The sequence below is a fragment of the Branchiostoma floridae genome, chromosome 8 (assembly GCF_000003815.2).
Source record: "Branchiostoma floridae strain S238N-H82 chromosome 8, Bfl_VNyyK, whole genome shotgun sequence".
Classification (NCBI taxonomy): Eukaryota; Metazoa; Chordata; class Leptocardii; order Amphioxiformes; family Branchiostomatidae; genus Branchiostoma; species Branchiostoma floridae.
In genome coordinates this window covers 6,011,108-6,028,497 of record NC_049986.1, presented here as the reverse complement: position 1 = coordinate 6,028,497, position 17,390 = coordinate 6,011,108, and the positions used below count along the sequence as shown (strand labels likewise).

At 39.2% G+C, this 17,390-nt stretch overlaps 1 protein-coding gene and 1 long non-coding RNA gene across 2 annotated transcripts in view; both read right to left on the bottom strand.

Moving 5' to 3' along the window:
* Positions 1–10,016: 10,016 nt before the first annotated feature.
* On the bottom strand, positions 10,017–11,540 carry LOC118421510. The gene is made up of 3 exons (XR_004831841.1): positions 11,353–11,540; positions 10,712–10,761; positions 10,017–10,246 (listed from the first exon to the last, which is right to left on the bottom strand). It is a non-coding gene; the product is annotated as an uncharacterized LOC118421510 (long non-coding RNA).
* A 676-nt stretch (positions 11,541–12,216) lies between these two features.
* LOC118421161 overlaps positions 12,217–17,390 on the bottom strand; it is a 7,402-nt gene continuing 2,228 nt past the window's right edge. Inside the window, exons 2-6 of the mRNA XM_035828321.1 lie at positions 15,817–16,135; positions 15,036–15,340; positions 13,803–13,930; positions 12,757–12,915; positions 12,217–12,351 (exon numbers count right to left, since the gene is read on the bottom strand). Of these exons, the coding sequence (XP_035684214.1) occupies positions 12,217–12,351; positions 12,757–12,915; positions 13,803–13,930; positions 15,036–15,340; positions 15,817–16,135 (1,046 nt within the window). The remainder of the gene's footprint in view (positions 12,352–12,756; positions 12,916–13,802; positions 13,931–15,035; positions 15,341–15,816; positions 16,136–17,390) is intronic.

Sequence of the window (17,390 nt, the reverse complement as noted above, 5' to 3'; positions counted from 1 at the left end):
GAGCTGTCAAAATTTGTCAATGGCTTTTGGCTCGAGTCGTTTTGTATGAGTTCAACTGCGGTCATGCAGTGCAGTACTGCAGTGTCTCATGAGAATCGCTAGGCGTCCTTTCAAGAGGTTCCAAACGTTTATTTAAAGGAGGCAAATTCCTTCGTTGAGATGACATTTAACACGTGCATTAACCGATAAAATGTAACTGTATTAGACCTGGCGCATCCCCGTCTTGTAATTAGCCATACGAAAGGGTATGTCACCCCAGTAAGGGGCGGTATAACCCCGTCGAGTGTAAACATGTGCGAACATGTTTGATCACGTCGACCGATGATGATGATTATTACCTTAAAAAATTAAAGGAATGAAAAGCAATAAAAGCAATACTAATTAGGTACATATTCTACAAGTTGCTCAATTTATCAAAAGTATATTTACAGTTGGAGGTCATTAACCAATCATGGCAGGGGTGTAATTACCTTCTGCTGATCCTGTGCTGTTCCATTGGTGGAGTTTTTTGCCCACTATAAGGTGCAAAATTGAGAACCCGGCCTATGCCATCCGGCCAGACCCCTGCACTATAGATAGTTGAGGTCGGGCTGGGGTTTGGTAACCAGGCTAATTGATATCTATTCCATTAAAGATGTTTAAAAACGGTTGACACAATTGTCATTGCTATAAACAAATATGTCAGTATCCGTACTTTTCTTGCCCATGTAAACCAATAGTAAGTAAAAAAAAAGAAATTTAGGTCCTTAGCATTTTTTATTTGAACCAGTGAAAGTGCCTTTCCATTGTATTGTCATAATTTGTCTATTTTCTCAATATTCCTTTTTTACGGCGATTTTTTTCTTAATTGATGTTCAAGGGTTTTAAAACGTTTGGTTTTGCTATTGCAAACCTGTAAAAATTGTGTCGGCCACTAGAAAGAACCCTTGCACTGTACGTATAGATTACAAAGTAACACTGGAACGCTTTACATACGTTTCTTTTCACCCTGCCTACTCTATCGACTATGACCTGAGGTTCCAACTCTTGCCCACAGTTTCTAATACTTCGCTTCGTAAGTCAGTCTGTGTATAGTAAGGAGTACTGTGACTCATCTATCAAGTGTAAAGCAAACACGGTATGTTTAGATATCACTGCTTATCTGTCAGCGAGCGAGTACATCGGCCGTTAATTCAACACGGAATCCGTGAGCAAATTATCGTCTGCAAACTATCCGGACTATACCATTCTCAGTAACCTAGGGGGGGTTAGCCACCACCGGGAAAGAAACGTTTTAGGTGTGTCGTGCGCGTGTCTGTGTGTGCATGCGCGTGCGTTTGTATATTTGTGCATATGTACACGTGTGCTTTAATCGAATAGGGTTTAGAAAAACGACGAACAATATAGAAAACGCCATCCCCCGGCGTTTTTTCTGGGGTTCTGTAGTGGAACCTAAAATGTTGCCATCTTGATTATTGAGTGAGTGAGTGAGTGAGTGAGTGATGTTAAAGGTCTAGCCCCTTAGACCTATGATATGTTGAAATACAGATGCCAAGTTTGACTGATTTGAAATGATATAATTCGAAGTTTTAATTAGTGAATTTTTATATATAAATTTGGGATTTAAGATAATCTATTTGATTTATAGGATAATCTTTTTGTATAACTTGCATAACGTTTTATCTCGTTGATTTCTCAAGGATTTGGTGATCTGGGCACAAATTGTCGTCCACAAAGTCACCTCATCCATAAATTCACCAGGCTGTACCATTACGTATTGGGTGTAGCCTATGAGGAATCATTTGTTATTTAGTGTATTTTCTACATACATTTTCTATATGTTGAGTTTTAAAAACACACTGTATTCTATAAATTGTCAATGCTTTTCTATCGTCACGAGTGTAAATAGGCCATTCATTTCACCAAGAGTCCCACAAATAGTACCGTCTGTAATCTCACTGGCTATACCATTCTTGGTATAGTTAGGGTGAGTCCGTAGGAATCTGCCTTGTTTCTTTTCACTCTATCTCAATATTTTTGCAATCTGCATACATATGCCAAGAAACGCCAAGGAGGATAAATTTAAACTCATTAGTTACGTTAAAGCTTGCGCTAAGATCACGTATACGGTAGAGGAAATTTGTCTTAGACTTTTTTTCAGATGATGGACTAATATTGCCTTTTTTTGCATGCTTTGCCACTTGTTATTTATGGTCTCAAGTGGAATAGATTATTTCGGTAACAGTATTTGATTAGATATGAAAAAGATTGTTATTTCTAAATTTGCTTGGGTAAAACGACCGTTATTTTGATTGGATAAAACGATTTTTATTTTGAACATTTCAAGGGCCCCAAAAGAATTGTGGTGGAGAGAAAATATCAGATTTGCAGCAAGCAATTCTTTTTGCCAATGATATCGATGTCAAATGAATAATTGTTTGTTGTACTGGGTAATAAATGATGTTTGCGTGTGTATACGTGTGTGTGTGTGTGTGTGTGTGTGTGTGTGTGTGTGTGTGTGTGTGTTGCTTGCGTTTGCGAATGTGCGTGTGTTTGTGTGTGTGTGTGTTTGTGTGTGTGTGTGTGCATAGCACGAAAATAGCTATACCTGTTGAAAACAAAAAAATGTCAATGTCATGTCATCGTCAATGCCACTATTACAAAATTATCGTGTTTTACACTTTTTTTAGAACAAGATAACTTTTTTTAAACAAAAAAACACGTCATCAGAAAACTAGAATTTGTTTTTCTGTCTATCACAAGTCCTTCACCTTTTGAATGACAGCTCTCATGTTTACAAAACACCTCGTAATTTAATTAAATCCTTTTGAAGGCTGTTTAGGCGCAGCTTGCAAAAACGGTGGAACGCGAGAACATACTACCAGACATCTCCACGTATACACCTGATTTTGGATCGTATCTTTAGTGTCTTGAACCCATTAATCATACCAAAGCCGCCAGTCCTTTAAACGTTTGGATGAGTTTGGCTTCATGCCAAATTGGCAAATGTCCACAATCTTTCACAACTTTTTTTTTCTTTGCTGTGCGAAGCCGGAAACACCTGCATGGTTCTCTTAGCGTCCTTGTATTGTGCTGAACGCAAGGTTTGTACATGTGACAAAAGACGGCGCGACTTTGATGCACCCACCACGTGAAGGTTTGTTATTGTGCAGATAATTGATGTACACAAAAAATGTACACACTGTAGTGGTGGGGCAACACCCTTCCGTCAAAACATTGCGGCAGGTGTTTAAAGCTAGGTTACTACTGTAAATGCAGAAACTTTCGTGGTGGTTTAATGTTCGCGGTTTTTGCGGTGGCCGCGTCACCGCGAATTTCAAACCACCGCGAACATTTTTCCATGGCAGTAAGAAAGTATTGCATGGTACTACCGCAAAATGTCTTCAAAACCACCGCGAAAAGTCCTTCTTCTCGCTACCGCGAAATTAAATCCCCGCAAAGTTAAATGCATTTACAGTATATGGCCTGTCTCTTGCTTTGAATGAGTGACGGGTTGGGAACATAGTTAGAATAGTTCGCCAATCGGCTGGGGGCAACGGGTAGTGGAAAAATGCTCTGTGCTATGTTTTCAGGTAGCGGAAATGACATATCGACTGTATGGGGTGCGCTACAGTTATCCATCGAAAGTATCAAGTTAAAAGTAGACTTGAACTAAATATTAGTATCAAATATAAAGAAATATACAGGTGTCAAAATGATATATGCGCTGTAGGTTCGGTCTCGGCTGTCGTACGATTGTCGCACGATTGTAAACTCGGGACAGTCGTCAGAAATTTGTAGATGTGTCGTGTAATACAGAGCTTCCTTATGATGATTCTGTTGTTGGTTCTGTCACAGCCTGCTTGAGAATTCTCTAAATACGTTAAACATCGCGCGACAGCATATGACGGCTTTTCAACAAGATTACGACAGTCAAAAAGGAACTACGGAAGCTTTGGCATTAAAACTTCAAAAACAATTGGATTTTTACAGCACAGACGTTTATGTAAATGTCGTCACTTTGCCCGACATTCGCTGTCGTAGACCAATCGTACGACAAACGTGAGAACGAAGTCACTCTCTCGATTTTTTTTTTGCTAGATGTGTGAGAAACCTATTGTATGCTGAATCAAATACAAGGGTATACTAAGAAATGACTTCAAGGCGTTCGTACGTTCAAACCAGATGTCCAAATGGAAGGAAATTATTGTCTTTAAAATGTTCCGCTCCATTTTCACATTGTACACTGACCCATTCCCACGGAAGTTTTGGAACTTGTGTACGTGTTGTTTTTGTGTAACCAGGTAGTAGTAATGCTATTTCAAGACCAGTCTTTTTGAAATCCTTTCTGGTGTATACATGCTTTACCACATTCGTGTAACCAACGTCACATATCCCTGCTTCCTTTATATAGTGAATACGTTGTATACACTCTTATTCATGCTATGGTTAAACCGCATACCAAAAATACCGGTGCGATTCAAACGCTTGGTTGGTGCCAACGGGGGCCGCACGCGACGCTGACCTTTGAGTTGGTGTTTTTAATGCCAATCGGAAGCGACTAATGTTGTCTAATCCCCTTAATTGTTGTCATATGACAGGGACTGTAGTGACGTAGAGAGAGGGGGCGTCAAAGGTATCCCCGCTGAATTTTAAAGCCGTGAGTGTACCCCTTTGTAAGAGACCGCCGCGCCATGATTGTATGTAAACATACAGATATGTCTGCTATTGTAAAAGAGAGTCAAAGTCGTGGACATAGACTTTTATATCTTCCGGTCTTCTAAGAACTAAAACGGAATATAAAGGAAAACTTCAGATATACACCCAGCGGATATTTTTAGAATTGCACTTCAACCATCGTACATAAGTCAAATAACTCATAACCAACAAGATCTCTATTTATATATACATATGTATATATATTTGGCAATTTTTCATCGCCCATATCAATTACACTAATAAATTGCCTATGCCTTTATACTTGGTAAATACGATAAAGATTACAAGTGAAAAAATGATTAGAAATTGGTTTGTAAAAAAAAAAAATCACGCAAAAATGATACTATTTAACGACATTTCTATACATAAATCACACGAACTGTTAAATACTCATTCATAAAAATTGAAAATGTGTAATAAAAGGTAGAGATTGCTTACATACATACGATTATTAAATCATAGACACTGTAGACTTCTTCCAGACAGTGGGCTTCTAGTAGGTGTGTATAAACAGACACAGGTAAATATTTTGATCTAATCTTCCAGTGGTTCGGCCGCTGGTATGTGTAAAAACTGTCTACACCCAAATACAGTATAGAAACAACACCAGACCAAACGATAGCAGTAGAGAAAATCGAACTCAACTGTACTCACCTTAGTACAGAAGCCAGACTTTGAAAGGTACGGTTGGTGTAGGTTTTGTTGATAAGGAAACGTTGGATCGCGAGTGTACGTGAGTTTCCGGTAGCAAGGCTGGTCATACAGGTGTGCTAACTATACCTGCGTGGTTAGGCACGGCGTGTTTTATACCTGGCGGCGGTAGGCGTGGTACTACGACACGCGGCCCTGTGTAACGGACGTGCCTGTAGTCATCGTACATTCAGGACAGGTACGGACGCAGACACACTCCGCGCTTTGCTGCCACACCGGTACATTTAGCCATGATGGATTTGAGTTCGGCAGGACCAAATGGCCCCCTCTGACGCCGTTAACACGTTCATCTCATTCCGTGCTAAATGCCCGGCTTGGGATCCAGGGACATTTATTATATAGGCACAAGAAACCGATAGATGGGAGGCTTATAATGCTTCTGGATATTGAAAATAAACACAGCAAGGGTTCGGAAACAAAATAAGATGTATTTCTTAAGTCCGATATATGTATACGTTTCAAGTAGAGCACGCTTTTTTAGGGCATTAGGGGAAGAGTATACAAGATATACGTTCGTACGTTCAAACCAGATGTCCAAATGGAAGGAAATTATTGTCTTTAAAATGTTCCGCTCCATTTTCATTTATTATATAGGCACAAGAAACCGATAGATTGGAGACTCATAATGCTTCTGGATATTGAAAATAAACACAGCAAGGGTTCGGAAACAAAATAAGATGTATTTCTTAAGTCCGATATATGTATACGTTTCAAGTAAAGCACGCTTTCTTAGGGCACTAGGGGAAGAGTATACAAGATACACCACCAGAAATACGTACTTAACGTCTTAGAAAAGCATGCGAACAGCACTGAGTCGTATCATTACAATTTTTATAAGATGACTAATCTCTTGATGAATTGTACCTATGAGAAAACGTCCTTCTGTGGAAATGAAGTGGAATTATAATGAATGTTTCGGACCCAGACCGACGGGTCACCCCAAATGTGCCATGGCGTCCGCCGATCGTCAGACCGATTGATTTCTCCTAAGGCTATTTTATGTCAATATTACAGCTAGCGTTGGGACTTCACACTGAAACCGAATTAGCAGGATTCAAACAGAAACAGCAGGAATTGAGTATTCGCAAAATTCCTGCCACATTCGGGGCCATTCGGGTGGGAATTCCAAAAGGACCTTATATCCCCTTCACACGAGAAGGAATGAGCCAAAATGCCGTCAGAATGAAACTTCTTTTCTTTTCCTGGGAATTTGTCGGTGTATTCTAGAAATTCGCAGTGCATTCCAGATACCTTTTTGGCCACATTCTGGCATTATTCGAAGTGGCTTGCCGTTTTGGTTCTCCATCGAATGAGATATAAGTCTTTCGAATAATGTTGGAATGCCGTAGAATGCGGTCATACTGCTGTTTGAATAGTTAGAATACACTTGGAATACACTTTGAATGTCGTTCGATATTTCTCCACTTCAAATGCACTCGAAAGTTTTAAGTATGTGAAAACTTTCGGGCCAGCCAAAAGAACGGGAGCAAATTCCTTGCTCTCGTGTGATGGGGGCTTTCGGGGCGGGTATCAGTACGGTGTACCTGTACAAAACCGCTTATTTCTTGTTGGGCCGATTAAAAATGAACATATCATATCGGCAGGCCTCTACATGTTTTGGAACTTACGGGTCTAAAAAAAAGAAAAAGGGCGACGTTTGTTACCAAGCTTCTACGGTCAAACTTTATCTGAAACAGGGGCAGTTAGTGTGCGTTGTTTACATGAAGATAGAACTTAAAATTGCCAATGGACGCCGCACACTCAACCAAATAGAATCATTTGTAGCAAAATGGACCATTGTATCTAATATCACCCATTAATAAGTTTTCATAGATAATTAGGTGCAGGTTCATGTTCGGACCTAGACCTGATTCTATGGACCTACACCTGACCTGTACCTGAATTTTCTGTACCTACCCCTATTCTTAGTACCACAAAACTAATACGTGTTAAAAATGGGCAAAAAAACGAAAGAAAAAATTGCCTGCATTGTATATTCCTAATGAGACATCAAAACCTTACGTTACGTCACAGCAAGGAGGTTGAAAAGGGTCCCCTATTCAACCACCTTGGTCACAGTTATTCTAAAAGGCTTTTGGGTGTCCTAATACTCGTAATATTAAGCTTCCTAAATTGATACTAATACTTGAATACGCTTAACGTAATTCATTCCAAAAATACCTGTTTCCAATCTTCAAATTTTTGATAGTGTTTGAACACTTCCGTCTGGATATATATGAAAACCCCCGTCTACCGCGCCTAATTTTTATGGAAACCCCAAAACACGACATGTTTTCCGTTGGCCTAATTGACCGCATGCCCGCACGGCGTTTCAGACGTTTGGCGGCTCAGCCCGACGCCTTCCCGCCGCATACATCACCATAACGGTGCCGCGGACCAGACTGATGAACGCGCGCGTACGATCAATGCGCCATGCATATACTGGGAAGATACTGTTCAGGGAAAGCAGTGAAAGATTAACTACAATTTACATGTCATTGTTCACATCCATTGTTCACTGCCTTATCTGTAGTGATGGCGTACACAGATGAGTATTCAAGCTATCTAAAGACCGATGACACTTAATCTTCTTCACATTACAATTCCGAAAGAAACAACTTGAAGTTTTTCCTTAAAATCTACAAATCTTTCCCAAGCTTTTCTCACCTTACCGACCAAGAAAATCAATCTTCTTGCTTAAGTCGTCCAACCCCTTATATATGAAAATGTTGGACAATTCATCTCCGACTGCATTCAGAAAAGAAGTCAAACACATCAAAAAGCTCAAGTAGAAATAGATTTAGATTAGACATTATTTTTCTTTTGATTTATCTATAGATCTCATTTTCCTTCTCTGTAAAGAATACAATTATGTATACCACTACTTTACTTTGTCTGCAATTAGCCCTCGGGCATGAACTGGCAATACAGGTTATTATTATATTGAGAAGATACCACCGGACTTCTCCGAATGACAGACTCTGTACACTTTGTAACTCAGACCGTATACAATGATATACGCAACTCTTTTACCAGCGCTCTCAATATAGATACACGATGTAAACAGTTAACAAAAGACACCCTGTTTGTACGTATAATGTCAAGCACAGATAACGCTGTACAACAAAAACTCTGTGAGTTCGTATACACATGTTTTAAGAAAAGGGAAGAGGCGTTAGATATACTGTGGTAGCAAAGCTTCAGTTGTATTATTTATCCAATTGTAACACTACAAGTAAAAGTACTTAGCCTTTAGAATCCCATGTAACACAATCGAATTGCTGCATTTAGCCCATGAATATGGGCAGGAGCATGCAAATAAAGATCATTATATAGGTGCAGGGGGTAGGGTCACGTGGCGTAACGACGGAGGTCCCGCGTATAAATCCCCTGATATGCTACCGATCTTGGTCAAGGAACTTTGCACTACTTCCTTCACTTCACTTCACGTCACTTCACTTCCCTACGCCCCCTAGCGATTTTGGTTGTTATCGTCCAATGGTTTTGTGTGTTCTTTCGCGAATACAATAGATACGCAACGGAACGTTATTTGTGTGGCGGGATACTTGCACGCAGTTTCCATAAAGCTTCATCATTCACCTTCTATTCTTAGCGTCCTAATATGTACCAGGTCTGATGTTTTGTTGCATTACAATTGAAAGAAGCTAGATGGCCAGTTCATCACCCTTGTATTCTCTTTTATGGACATCTACTTACCTGCCAAATTCAGAGAAGTAACAAAACATTCATGCAAAACAAAAACGATACAGTGTTATGACTTTTGCCTCAAGTTTTATTGTGTATTCCGAGCTGGCAGTGTTCATATGCATCTAAGACAGTTCATATTGTACATATTATTAAGGTTTATATGTATCAATGCACCCTGTAGTTGTTAATACGGAATTCTTCAATGGAAAAAACGAGAAGAGAAAATTGAATATTGCCTCTCAAGCTACTAGCGTCTGTCCTTCTTTTATTAGTCTTTAAAATGTATTCAATTTTGTTGTTTATATTTCATGAGCATTGTCCTTGACCCTTAAATGAGAAAGAGATGATGAAGATTGAGCTGACTGAAAAGTTTGAATATTATATATTTAGAATTTTTTTGCTATATTCTTAAGTGTAATAGAGTTCAGCTTTGGTGTGTGGTAAATGTTAGTGCTGCCTAGGGGTAGGTACCGGTACAGAAAATTCAGGTCCAGGTCCGGTTCAGGTCCAAAGGATTAGGTCCAGGTCCGGACCTGAACCTGGACCTGATGCAGTTATGACTCGTACCAATGGTCAATTTCACTACAAAGAAATCTGTTTGGTGGAGTATTAGACTTACACTTGCGTTATAAAATCCTACAACGCTAACTGTACCTGTACGATTGGCTGTAAAACTTGGTAGAAATTACTAAAAACTCTACTCTACTTCACTCTTGTTATTTTCTTTTACCTGCAAGCGCCAGAACATGTGAATGTCTGATAAAATAATCTGTTAAATTTCTAATCGGTCCAACATTCGGTTCACCTAATTTTTTCAGGTCCGGTTTTTCTGGACCGGTTCAATAAGAAAAACCGGTTTTGTACCGGTACGCTGTACCGATACCCAGCCCTAGTGCTGCCCATATAGGATTTAATAGGAATAGTTACGTTTCTACAAAAACGATGATATGGCACAGTCTTGAAGTTCAAGTCATATTTCTTTTCTAATTTCATATTGTAATATTGTAGTTTTTCTTTGTTCTTGATTTCCTCATTTTAAAGGCTAAAGGTACTCTCCAGACGAATAAGATGAAGTGTCCGGGTATTTCAAGCATTCATGCTATTCCGTGAGTTGCTTCCTCCTACGTTCCTGTCAATGAATATAAATACATTCCTGTTAACATTGTTTGACTTACTGTTTATCACAACAATATTAACAATAGTTGTTTAGGTCAAATATGTGTATAATAACAAAGGGGAAGTCAAAGTCTTTTCATTGTATTTTAAACGTTTCAACTGCTTAAAATAGAAACTGCCAGATGCTTACGATACACTAGAAAGCTATAGGTCTACGTTAACTAGGTTATGTGAGGGATCGGGAAAATTCTAATAAAGAAGTCTAATTATTGGCAAAGGAAGGAAGTCAATGGTAGAGTCAGTCTTCAGGAAAAAAATCATTCCGTGCGCCACTAAAGTTGATGAATCGCCATTAGTTCTCCGTCAGAAAATTTACTATTTTAGAAAAAATTAATTTTCTTAATTAAATGTGTCCTAGTTTAATCATGCCTGCCTTAAATAAATCAAGAAGTCTCAGATTGCGGACTTCTGTACTTACCAAGACGATTGTCTTGTCATTTCTGAAGACGTTGCGTGTCTTATTCTAGCCTGTTGATTAAGGTAAACATTAAACGTGAGATTGAATACTATGCAAATCATTTTAACGTCGTTAAACTAGTACATATATCAATGTAAGGTTACTTTGGATACATATTAATAAAGCATGTTAACATTATTTTTGTTAATCTATAGATATGGTATGCATTTTAGCAAAATGTTCTACGTTTAAAATTATAAGCCACAGCATAATCAAACATTACATAGTTAGATCACGCCAATGTCAATGTCATGACCGTTGCGTTAGTTATAACTTGTTAATAAGCAGCATAATAAAAGAATCCTGTTCTACGTTTTTTCCCTTTAAATGGACCCGAATTTCAGTTTGCACTTTGTATTAATAGTTATGCATTTTCCATTTAGTTTATGAATTTATACTTTGTTTCCAATTATCATTGTTTATAAAATTGTGTACCTTGTCATTTACTTTTGCATTCTCTTTGTTTCGGGGAGACAACGTGTCGAGGTGACCAGTCACCTGTTTTGGCTCACCCTCCATTGATATGGGAAGTTCGATAATAAAAAAATAAACAATGTTACCATTTGATAAGTATCAAACACGTACATATAGGTTACACTCACCACACAACTCCAAAATATGGTTGGCGAGATCGCAGGGGTCGCCTGATGCGCTGAAGACATTGGCAGGGTCACCAGCGATGGCCTCAAGCGCAGCGTTGTTCACAAGGGCTGTGAATCCATTGGCCACGACGTACACAGTGATCCCTGCATCCCGTGCGTCTTCAACTTTTGCAACCTGAAAAGACAATAAAAATAGCTCTCTACTGCTAGGAAATTTCTACGACTTAGCTCTTGACTACTCTCCACCCAAGGTTAGTCGTGACCATTTATTCGATTGGGCATTGTTATCAATGCTTAGTTATATATTAGTATTATGCTTCATCATTCACCTTGTTACCGGGACCACATTTTACGTGCATTCCGAAAATTGATGCAATTCCAACAAGGATACCTTTTCCTAATTCGGGTCGTGGTCACCCAATTACCTACCAAATTCTACTAGAAACTTAACCTTCCATATCTAAGTCTTCTAAGACTTCTGGTGTCACAACTAGCTACCACAACTACGTCGAAATGACGTCATAATGATCGTTTATCATATTAGCATGAATTATTAATATATAACTATATATGTTTCATTTAAATATGTTAGATGTCAAAATGTATCAAACAAGTGTAGTTTAGCCAGAAAATATGAAAACCCAATTGTTTCAACCAAAATTAGTAAATTCTGTAAACTATGCCCTTCAAAATCCCGTTGTCATGGCAGCACAAGAAATATAAGCTTAATTTACTTATCTTTTTTAATATTGTTGCCAACAACATTCTAGAAAACGTTAAACAAGTTTGGTTGTCCTAGCTTAAGCCGTTTGAGACGTCAAAGTCGGCGCGGACACTTTAATTTTAATCCCAGTTTTTGATGCTTCATGATGAATGTATACCTATAACGTAATCTGAGTATTGTAAAAATAAGAATAAAAATTTTAATACCAGGTCGCCCCCGTCGTTTCCATCAGTTATAATAATCATTACCCGGGGTACGTCTTCACGAAAATCGGCCTAAAGAAGCAAAGGACAAAAGCAACAAATATCATGAGCATGGCATTAAGCGATTTGGAATACAACAGGTGCACCGCCAACCCACCTTCTGAGATTAAAAAAAATAATTCTTAATTAGACAAACTTAAACGTTATGATGTCAATGGCAAGAAATCTGTCAATCAAAAATACAAACTGTGAAAACATACCAACATTACGTCAAAAGGAAAGCAGAAAAAGGAACCAAAAAATGTATGGAAATAGAGTCTATAAAAAAGATTACATTGTTTCTACTTCAAACATTCCAACATTTTTACAACGTTTGATCTAATCAACACAGCCATACATGTGCAAATAGGTGAATTTCTAACGATACTAAACTTGTGCATGTATAGTCTAAAACAAGACCAAACATCGAGTTTCTACCGTTTGTGTCATGTATTTAATCGCTGCTGCAGTTCGGGTGATGCCCCCGGTAAACTCCACATCGCCAATGGCGTACCTCAGGTCAGCTGAGTTGCTTGCAGTGAAGATTCCTAGTTTTATACTTGTCTTAGGTACACAGTCGTATGCAATAACTCCAACCTACATATGAAGAAAAAAAGCAAAAAAAGGAAAGGTCATTGTGTTTATTCAGTCGTGTTGAAAATTTTGACTCCCTACCCAATGAAAAAATATAACCTTGTAAAAATGTGAATATCACGACCGATCTCGTTGGCTCAATATTACGAATGAACACCATATTTAAGATTAATCTCTTGTGATTAATTGTTTAACTTTTTTTCTGGAAGTCATTATGAAAAAGGTAGATTTCGACTTCAATGATGGAGTACTTCAAGTATATCAACACTTAGATCTTAACGGAGCCCAATGTATTAATAGGGCCTTTAAAGTCTTGAAAGGGACTTTACACACAGGACCGGAGGTTTAAATAACACTATGCCATTGCATATTGACCCTCATTGAACAAAGTTTAGACGTCATTGAGTACTGAGAACACATTGAAAATCTGAGCACTGAAAATCTGAGCACTGAAAATCTGAGCACTGAAAATCTGAGCACTGAAAATTTGAGCGCTGAAAATCTGAGCGCTGAGAATCTGAGCACTGAGAATCTGAGCACTGAAAATCTGAGCACTGAAAATCTGAGCACTGAAAATCTGAGCGCTGAAAATCTGAGCGTTGTCAGTGCAGCTTGGGCAGCTATTATTATGTTTTCGGACCGCAAGCGAACATGACCGATGTGTCCCGAAAGGTTCCGAAGATTACCGACACAGGAAACCGTTACCGACTCGATCCTGTGCTGATTTATTGTTGGATACAATAAATAAAGTGGACTATTTATAGCATGTCTGTACATTCTTTTTAAACGATCAAAGTATAATATAAGGATACAAATGTGCTAGTTTAATTAAGTAAATGTCAATATTGTACCAATTGTCTAATATTGCACCGGGTGCCTTTAAAACTCACCCCGATTTCCTGGTCAGTGAAGCATTGTGCAAAACCCCAGATGTACTGTTTGGCAAGGTTGAACCCGGTACGTGGTATGCTGGACGAGCGGTCGAGCAGGAAAACGGTGTCGATAGCACAGACGTCGACTACAGCAAAAGAAAGTTTTCGAATAAAAAATCCCATTAGTGACACATATAGGTAATACTTTCTGTAACGATCTGTTTTGTCTTTTCTGACCCTCATGCCTATAACACCTAAGCAATGTAGTTGGAATGTTAACATTACGATACGTTTAGATGCATCCACAGATACCAAATATGCAAATTACATCCCCATTGCACTGGGTGAAAATGACGTCATAATACCGTAGCAGTAACGCTAAATGATAAAAACTTCCTACTTGTACATGTTGAAAATAACATGTTGAAAATAATTAAACATGTCTTAATTATATAAATACCAAGGACACTGGCAATGAGTAAAAAAAGACTTCTTGTTTTCTTTCAACTTTGCGTTTGGACAAACAAGGGCGAAGTGGCAGTTGAAGTTACTAACTTGTGAAACAGTGTCACATACATGTACAAAGTACAAACATAAGGTAGCTTTAATGTATCTTTCGACGGAATTCAGGTACCCATTTTTACACCTAGCTGCGTGGAATAAGGGAGGTCGTGTAAGGTCATGTCCCAATGGTACATTGTCGGAGGTTAGTATCAAACCCAGGATCTTATATATTAGATTATAAGGCCAATAGTCTACCAGTTACGCCACACAAAGCACTACCTCTTGCTTTCAAGTCTTATACATCCACCCTCACACTCAGGGTTGACAATCATGGCAAAGCCTATGATATCACCCCTGACAACTCAGCCACAGTATTCGGTTATTAGGGGTGCCTTGCTTATGAATATTAATGAGCTTGCCCTTATATGGGCAGTCAGCCGTTGGGGATCGGGCGTTGGCATGGTGAGCAAACAAAGTCATGGTAATACGTAACATGATTGGCTGATAGCTTCCCAGCGGCCTTTGCGAGACAGCTTGCGACAACAACAAGCCCAAGAAAGGCCTATTCTCTGATTGGTCGACAGCTTGTTTGTGGCGACAATCATAATAGCCACTAATAGGGCATGGGATAGCAGGGCCCCATAAGGTTGTGCCGTTGGGGACCGGGCGTTAGGAGGATGTATACATCTAACTGCTCAATTATATTTTGACAAAACAATTGTCTCATGTGTTGCACATCAAACTCACCGACACATTTCTCCCTTGCAGCAATGATCTGTTCTTGAGTCATGGCGTAGTCGTACAGCTGCAGACAGGCGATCCGACCCGAGTAGATCCGACTGTCTCCGTTCCTCCTAGCCACTCGGATGGGGTACTGAGATGCGACGCTTGGAACGTTTGTGAGCTGTGTTTGACCGACTAGTTGGCCGTTGTTCCAGAGGGATGACATGCCTGTGCCACTGTCGTAGGTCCCACCCACGTAGTTCCAGGCATTTTGTTCAAGCGTGTTAACAAGAACATGCGGTGACAAATTGCCATCTCTTCTCACCGTCCTGCAGCAAATGATTTCTGGTTACTCTCGTTGTTACCTTCGCCAAGAAGTTTATATTTATCTCCATGAAAAAATGGAGATATAGTTTTGGGTATGTCTGTGTGTGTGTGTGTCTGTCTGTCTGTGTGTCCGGATTTTTGTAGTGAGCATCACTCAAGAACCTCTGGATGGATTACGATGATATTTGGTTTGTGGGTAGGTATTAGGAAAACAAAGGTCAAGGTCAATTTTTGGCCACCTGGTATGTGACCTTGGTACTGCAGCAGAAATTCATTTTTTAATCTTTTGAACTGGATGTGCTTTGGTCTTCATTTTTGGATGGCAAATAGCTTGTGACATAAGGGATATGTGGTGTATATTTTTTACCAAAATCTTCTAAGAAGAATAACCGAAGAAGGGAACAACAAATCAACATGATATTTGGTATGTTTTTCATGGATATGATAATGAAGATGATTTCAAATGGTATTCACTCACCTCATAAACAATTGCTGTGGACCTGTCTGCCAAAGGTGCATCCCCCATCCGTTGTAGTTTTTGATGTAGTCGAATATTGGTCCAGCCTGACCGGTAGGGTATATGTGGGCCAGTATGGTGTACGAGTAGCGCACATCCAACCGGCCATTGTTAGGAATATCCATGTATGAACTCGTGGTTCCCGAGAACAGGAAGGAGCCATCGGCGTTGCCGAACGGACCTGGGGCTAGCTGGGTTCCTGTTGCTATTCCGTCATTTCCGTTTCCGGTCACGTCTGATGTACCATACTGTGCGTTTAAGGGCCACATGCCTACCGGTTCTGTTTCAAGACAAACAACAACAAAAAAAAATGTAAATTTTCTTTGAAGGTATCACTTGCCCCGGGCACGATGTAGACATTTGAGTGGCAGGTTGGCAGGTCTGGTCCCCCTGTCGCTTAACCTTGGAACTGCAGGGGCGTTTTGTTTCGAGATTCCAAAGATGATAATTGAAGAAGGAAACGATGGCTTTGCATTATTTTTGGCATGTAGGGAGCTTAGATAAAGATGTTTATAACGATGTAACGTTACATGGCATGCATATAATGACATTTAAGTCAAATTGAATGTGCATAATAAGTGCAAAAATTGTATGATTCCTTTGTTTTCCATAAATGGCTTAAATAAATGTAACGCATGTAATTTATGATAGGTGGAGAGGGACTGATTTGCATAATGTTTGCAAAATTGGAAGACCACTTAGTAATGCAATTTTGGAATCTAATACTCGTGGCATGTGTACGTTGGTCAATTATGAACATCACCATGCATGAATTATGTAAATGTTTAGTTATTTGCATAAAATGTGCAAAAGCTCTAAATATTTCATAGAGGTATGCCATTACCGAACTCTTCTTAAATTTTGTGTCGATAACATACAATAAAAGAGGAAGGACTAGTCAGGTGAATGAGGCACTGTTGGCTGGAAATGTTTACCCTACATTTAATTATATCGTTGACTTCCTTATACGCTGTAGTATATTTATGCGTTCGCATCAATAATTGGGGAAGTTTCGCCTGCACGTTATTTGCTCGCTATCTGATTGGTTTTATTTAATGTCTTATATGGTGGCGGGACGTTGGCGCAGTATTATGTAGATTGATAAAGAAAACGAAAACTTTAGAAAAAAAAGGAAAAATTCTCTGTGACGGCTGTTGCTATCATTATTCGCCAGATCAGGAGATAAGACTTCAGAGTCCGCATTGGACCGATGGAAAAGCCCGAGCCGGACATGCCATACCGGATGTGTTGTTTTTGTTCCCGTGTACAACTAGGGCCCCCCAATAATACTTCGGCGAATTATCCCTATTCAGACTGGGCTTTTTTTTCCCAATCCCTGTTGCTTTGGAGCCCCCACCCCCCCCCCCCCCCCATTCTATCTCCCGTAGCTCTTAAACGACTCATTATATTGGCACCAATTTTTTTAGATGATAAAATCTGAAAGTTTTGAAACTTTGAGACTATATCATGACGTGATATTTTGAAATTATGTTGTGATCAAGTTGGCTGGAACCATTTATTTGAGATTATATGGG